This window comes from Psammomys obesus, unplaced genomic scaffold (assembly GCF_907164565.1).
Source record: "Psammomys obesus unplaced genomic scaffold, mPsaObe1.curated_primary_1811, whole genome shotgun sequence".
Classification (NCBI taxonomy): domain Eukaryota; kingdom Metazoa; phylum Chordata; class Mammalia; order Rodentia; family Muridae; genus Psammomys; species Psammomys obesus.
Window position 1 is genome coordinate 16,389,071 of NW_026596134.1, and position 6,554 is coordinate 16,395,624.

Below are 6,554 nucleotides of genomic sequence, written 5' to 3' on the forward strand. Positions count from 1 at the left end.
TCCACCCTCTGCATGCCTGAGCCTCCCCAAGTCCACTGATAGGGGAGGTATTCTTTTCCTTCCTTCTGACCTTAGACAATTAGGTGTCTTCAGAAGTGGCTGCATTGTCTTCTTCTGTGGCCTGGTAATGCTGCTTCCCCCTCAGGGGGAGGTAATTAAAGAACAGGCCAATCAGTTCATGTCAGAGACAGTCCCTGTCTATTACAATGGAACTTACTTGGATACTGAACTGCCATGGGCTACATCTGTGCAGGGGTCTTAGGTTATCTCCATGCATGGTCCTTGGTTAGAGTATTAGTCTCAGGAAAGACCCCTGTGCTCAGATGTTTTGGTTCTGTTGCTCTCCTTGTGGAGTTCCTGTCCTCTCCAGATCTTACTGTTTCCCACTTCTTTCCTAAGATTCCCTGCACTCTGCCCAAAGGTTGCCCATAAGTCTCAGCATCTGCATTGATAGTCTGTAGGGCAGAGCCTTTCAGAGGTTCTCTGTGTCAGACTCCTGACTTGTTCCCTCTTTTCTCCTTCTTCTGATGTCCATCCTCTTTGCCTTTCTGGATAGGAATTAAGCATTTTAGCTAGAGTCCTCCATCTTAATTTTTTTAGTTGTACAGATTTTAATAGGTTTATCCTATATTGTATGTCTATATGAGTGAGTATATACTGTGTGCATCTTTCTGCTCCTGGGATAGTTCATTCAGGATGATCTTTTCCAGATTCTACCATTTACCTGCAAACTAAACTCTAAGTGGATCAAAGACCAACATAAAAACAGACACCTAACCGCTTAGAAAAAAAAGGGGGAAGAGCCTTGAACTCATTGGCACAGGAGACAACTTCCTGAACAGAACACCAACAGCTCTAACAGCAACAGGCTCTAAGAGCAACAATCAATAAATGGGACATCATGAAACTGAAAAGATTCTGTAAAGCAAAGGACACTGTCATCAGAACAAAATGATAGCCTACAGATTGGGAAAGGATCTTCACCAACCCTATATCTGACAGAGAACTAATATCCAGTATATATAAAGAACTAAAGAAGTTAAACAGCAAGAAAATCAAGTAATCCAAAAATTGGATTAAAAAATGGAGTACAGAGCTAAACAGAGAATTCTCTGTAGAGGAATATCGAATGGCAGAGAAACACTTAAAGACATGCTCAACCTCATTAGCCACCAGGGAAATGCAAATCAAAATGACCCTGAGATTTTACACCCATCAGAATGGCCAAGTTCAAAACTTAAGTGACAACACATGCTGGAGAGGTTGTGGAGAAAGGGGAACCTTCCTCTACAGATGATGGGAGTGTAAACTTGTACAACCATTCTGGAAATCAATTCAACCATTCTGGTGCTTTCTCAGACAACTTGGAATAGTGCTTCCTCAAGACCCAGCTATACCACTCCTAGGCATATACCCAAAAGAGTCTCAAGTGCATAATAAGGACATTTGCACAACCATGTTTGTAGCAGCCTTATTTGTAATAGCCAGAAGTTGGAAACAGCCCAGATGCCCCTTAGTGGAGGAATGGATGCACAAATTGTGGTATAACTTGTGGTATAAATTGTGGTATAACAATGGAATATTACTCAGCAATAAAAAACAAGTATCCATTTTTTTTTTGTTTTTTGTTTTTTGTTTTTTTTTTGTTTTTGTTTTTGTTTTGTTTTTTTTTGGATTTTTTGGAAGCCTCCAGCTGTGGATTTTTTTTTAATTTTTTATTAATTACACTTTATTCATTTTGTATCCCCCATAAGCCCCTCCCTCCTCCCCTCCCGATCCCACCCTCCTTCCCCTTTCTGCATGCATGCCACTCCCCAAGTCCACTGATAGGGGAAGTTCTCCTCTCCTTTCTGATCTTAGGGACTGCCTCTGACATAATCTGATTGGCCTGCTCGTTGATCACCTCCCCCTGAGGGGGGAGCAGCCTTACCAGGCCATGGTAGAAGACAATGCAGCCACTTTTGATGAGTATCCAGTTTTAGTAAAGATACTTTTTGTAAACAATTAACGGTATTTCAGGCAGAACATGGGAAGACAATCATCAACAGTATACAAGAACTTCCAAACTTTCTTCTTGTATAGACTACCCATATCAGAAAGCCACAATAAATTCCAATGAAATATGCATCCAATGCTTTGAAAATGGGCTTAGAATGAGCATTGACATTTCACATTAAGGATGTTGTTTACCAACTTTTCAATAGCCAACCTGACTTTTAGGAAATGAAATGAAAATGTTAGCATTATCAGTCTGAAGATCCACAATTTTTTTTATAAAAGAAACCCCCATCTTCTGAGGAACCTCAGTGATGTCACTGTAAAGCCCAGGTCACCCAAAAAATCATACCATAAAACCAATTTTAGGGGTCAGGTTCCAACAGGTCTCTGGTTTTAAGGGGTTAAGTTGATGTTGATGGTACAAGGGGGAGGAGGATACAAAAATGAATTTACAGTTTTCCCATACCACAAGGCATTTTGTGCCATGGTGACCACATATGTCAACACCATGGCAACTCTTCTGGGAGCCAACAGGAGGAAGGTGCTAGAGATGCCAAGTGAGGTGTGTGCATTTCTGATAACTGTGTACTTCTGGCATCTCCAGCACCTTCAGCTTTCTGTGCCTGGTCTGTTTTGGTGTCTCCATTTTCCACAAGATTATTTGTATCCTTAACAACATCAGCTTTCCCCTTCTTCTCCTTGAGTACCTTCTCTCCCATCTTTTCAGGGGTCTTTTCAGGCTTCAGATCTGGCTTTGGAGGAACAGCTTTAGTAGACAACCTTGAATATCCTACTTGTAACTCATCTTTTACCTTGGCATTATATTCTTTACAATCCATTTTCATTTCTGATTTTACTGATTTTGATAGTTTCCCTCTGCCTTTTAGTTAGTTTGGCTAAAGGTTTGTCTATCTTGTTGATTTTTTCAAAGAACCAGTTCTTGGTTTTATTGATTCTTTGAATGGTTTTATTTGTTTCTAGATGATTGATTTCCACCCTGAGTTTGATTATTTCCAGCCGTCTGCTCCTCTTGGGTGCATTTGTTTCTTTTTTCTCTAGGGCTTTCAGTTGGGCCATTAAGTTGCTTGTATGAGATGTCACAAATTTTTTCTTGAAGGCACTTAGTGCTATGAATTTTCCTCTGAGCACCGCTTTCATTGTGTCTCATAAATTAGGGTATGTTGTACCTTCATTTTCATTGAATTCTAGGAAGTCTTTAATTTCTTTATTTCTTCCTTAACCCAGCTATCATTGAGCAGCAAGGGATCTAGAAAAGGTCATTCTGAGTGAAGTATCCCAGAAGGAGAAAGACAAACATGGTGTATACTCACTTATATAGACCTACAAGATATGATAAACATAATGAAGTCTATAGACCTAAAGAAGATAAACAAGAAAGCAGACACAGGATAAGATGATCAATCCTCACTTAGAAAGACAAATGAGATGTGCTTTGGACGTATGACAGGAGTCTACCACAGAAGGCATCTGAAAGACTCTACCAAGGAGCGTTTTAAAACAGATACTAAGACTCACAACCAAACCTTCGGCAGAAGGGGAGTTGGTATGACGTGGAAAGGATAGGAGCTCCACAAGGACCAAATATATCTGGGCACAGGGTTTTTTTCTGAAACTGTTTCTCCAACCAAGGACCATCTATGGATATAACCTAGAACCTTTGCTCGGACGAAGCTCGTGGTAGCTCAATAACCAATTGATTTCCCATAGTAAGGAGAACAGGAACTATCTCTGACAGGAACTCAATGGCAGTCTCTTTGACCTCCCCACCCCCTAAGGGAGGAGCAGTCCTGCTAGGCCACAGAGGAGGACTTTGCAGCCAGTCCTGAAGATACCTGATAAAACAGGGCCAGATGAAAGTAGAGGAGGTCCTCACCAATCCGTGGACTTGGAAAGGGGCAGGGAAAAGCTGAGGAGAAGAGGGTAGGATTGGGAGGGAATAAGGAAGTGGGTTACAGCTGGGATACAGAGTTAATAAAATGTAACTAATAATAATAATAAACAGTAAAAAAAAATTGTTGCAAGGAAAAAAATTCCCTTCAGCCTTTCTTTTGGGCATGATGGTGGCACTGGACAGAGCAATATTGTGGCTCGGATTTGATCCTTCTTGGGGTTGTACTCAGTGCTTCTTCACTTCCACATTATAATTTCTTGCTCTTGCAGTAACTAATACAGTTAGTCAACAGATCGAAATCTCTCCCTATAAATCCCTCTGGAAAACCTGATTGCCTCATAAAGACCTCACTTATAAATACTGAGAATTAATATCCCAACACATAAACTTTACTTTCCATGCTAGTATTTACGCCTCAGCAGGAGTCATAACAGACAAAAATTATGCAGTATTGTATGAAAGTATGTTATTTTATTGTAAGTTAATATAAAAATGTAGCAGAATAAATAATATTTAGAGTATTGGCAAGTGAAGAATATTAAGCTTCTATATAAAAAGGTCAGAGCAGTGGTTTTAAGGAGGCAATGGAACAATGTGGAAATTTACCAGCCATTAACTAGTAGAATTGAGACCCATGATAAAGCAGTACTATTGCATAATCCTAAAGAACAAACAAGTTTCAGTTCACATTGATGCCTTGTGCTCACTGCAGATACAGCTGTATTTCACTTGAGAAAAAGGTCCCCAAAAAGAGGGACCCATGTAGAATGATGGTTAGTCAGTTTATTCCACTGAGAACATAAATCCAGAAAGCATTGCAAAAGGATATTCATATGGAAATAGATCCAACTTTATAATGATGCAAACAAATGTAATTCTTTCCCACTGAATATGCAAATATCCAAAAGCAAAGAACTCTAGAATAATAATAATAAAAAAAACCAGAAAAGATCCAGGCAAAGTCCTTTCTATAGTATGACTCTATTCACTGTCATACCCTCTGGTTCTAAAGACAATTTATGGAATGAAATGTTCCAGTGGTTTGCTATACAAAACATTTCATGATTAGATTAAGTCCGATTTCATTTGTCTGTCAAACAAACTAAGTGCTCATCATGTGGCCACAATTTCATGCTTATCTTTTTCCTTGAGCTATACCTAAAATCAATGTTTTCTCTTTCTTTAAGATGGAGATGGCCTTTCTGATATTGCCTACCTCAATGGGTTTTCATGAGACTTAAATTATGTGCTAGAGTTAAGGTACTTTAAAATGTTTCTAGCTTTGTAAGTTTTAGCTGTCAATACTCTTTCTCTTTGTAAATCTTCAAGGCAAATTATCATGTAAGTGTTTGATAGTGTATTTATATCTCTTCTAATGGGTGGTTGTTCACAAATAGATGACAGTCTTTTAAACTACAGTATTTTAAACTGCATGTTTAAGATAAATCACTAAAAGTATCCCAGAAGGAGAAAGACACACACGGCACATGGCATATACTCACTTATAAGTGAGTACTAGACCTATAAGATAGGATAAACATACTAGGGCCAGGACACTACCATAGTACCAGAAGGCATCACGAGCAACTCACATCAAGCTGATCTTCACTACCCTCAAGTCCAGTTCTTCCTCTTTTCATTGTGCCTACATCCTTAGGTTTCTCTTTCTCTTTCAGTTTTGCCCCCCTGACTTGCCTCTTAGAGACACCTGAGGTCTGACTCTGTGGGGTCATCTCAGGAGCGGTATGAAGAGTGCTATGCTCCTTTCAGGCATCATGGCACCAGGCAGGGGTCATGTCGGGCAGGCCCCACTACCCAGGCCTATGTGAAGCCTAACTGGTGATCCCTTTGTGCTAACTTCCTGTTCATGTGCCGTGGAGCAGGCTGGTGGTTGTCTCTGGCTTGCTTCTTGCCTGGGCCTGCCCGAGTGGTCCCGTGCAAGGGTTGTCTGTCAGACTCACTCCTCCTGAGCCGATGACCCCAGGAGGGGTTTTCTCATAGACTCCAGCTTTCTCCCTACCCTGGGACCCATCTTAGCCTGGTCATAGCCTGACTGGTGGTCATCTCAGTCTTCCTTTTTCCAGGGAGTGTTAGGCTACTAATCCTTCAGATATTCATAGCTCGGAACACTGAGAATAGACACGCTCTCTCTTCTCTCTGCCACTTATTGACACATGTGACACAGCAGCCACACCTGTAATGTCTCTAGGGTCAGTTAGCATTCAAGTCTTTATTTAAAACTTTAAAAAAATGTTTTTATTCAATGTATCTTATCGATACATTTTTGTGCCCTATGGAGCCCAATGGACAACACCTCTTATAGTGGTCTCAATAAGATTATATCTCCTACTGAGTAACCAGTTTATTTTGGTAATACCCTCTAGTATAGTTTCACAATAAGAAAATGACATAATGATGCATTTCTCAGAAAGCATCTTTGATATCAATTGGCATAAGACTATAGCTAGCTAGTCATGATGAAAGAAGCACAAGAAAGTCGATGTGAAGAGTAACTAACCTCTGAAAATAGCAAGTTCATATGGACACATACCATTGTAAAGACAGAGCTACAAAAGGAAAAGGTAGCCACAGCCTCCCCTCTTTTTTTAGATCCTTCAAAAAATGGAACTATCAGGATATGAAT

At 40.1% G+C, this 6,554-nt stretch overlaps 1 protein-coding gene and 1 non-coding gene across 2 annotated transcripts; both read right to left on the reverse strand.

Moving 5' to 3' along the window:
* Positions 1 to 2,498: 2,498 nt before the first annotated feature.
* Positions 2,499 to 4,075, reverse strand: LOC129666088 (non-histone chromosomal protein HMG-17-like). Its single transcript, XM_055593110.1, has 2 exons — positions 4,053 to 4,075; positions 2,499 to 2,835 (listed from the first exon to the last, which is right to left on the reverse strand). Exons 1-2 carry the CDS (start codon positions 4,073 to 4,075, stop codon positions 2,499 to 2,501), a joined length of 360 nt encoding a protein of 119 aa, XP_055449085.1.
* Positions 4,076 to 5,996: 1,921 nt separating this feature from the next.
* Positions 5,997 to 6,126, reverse strand: LOC129666257 (small nucleolar RNA SNORA17). The gene has a single exon (XR_008718543.1). It is a non-coding gene; the product is annotated as a small nucleolar RNA SNORA17 (small nucleolar RNA).
* Positions 6,127 to 6,554: the final 428 nt, after the last annotated feature.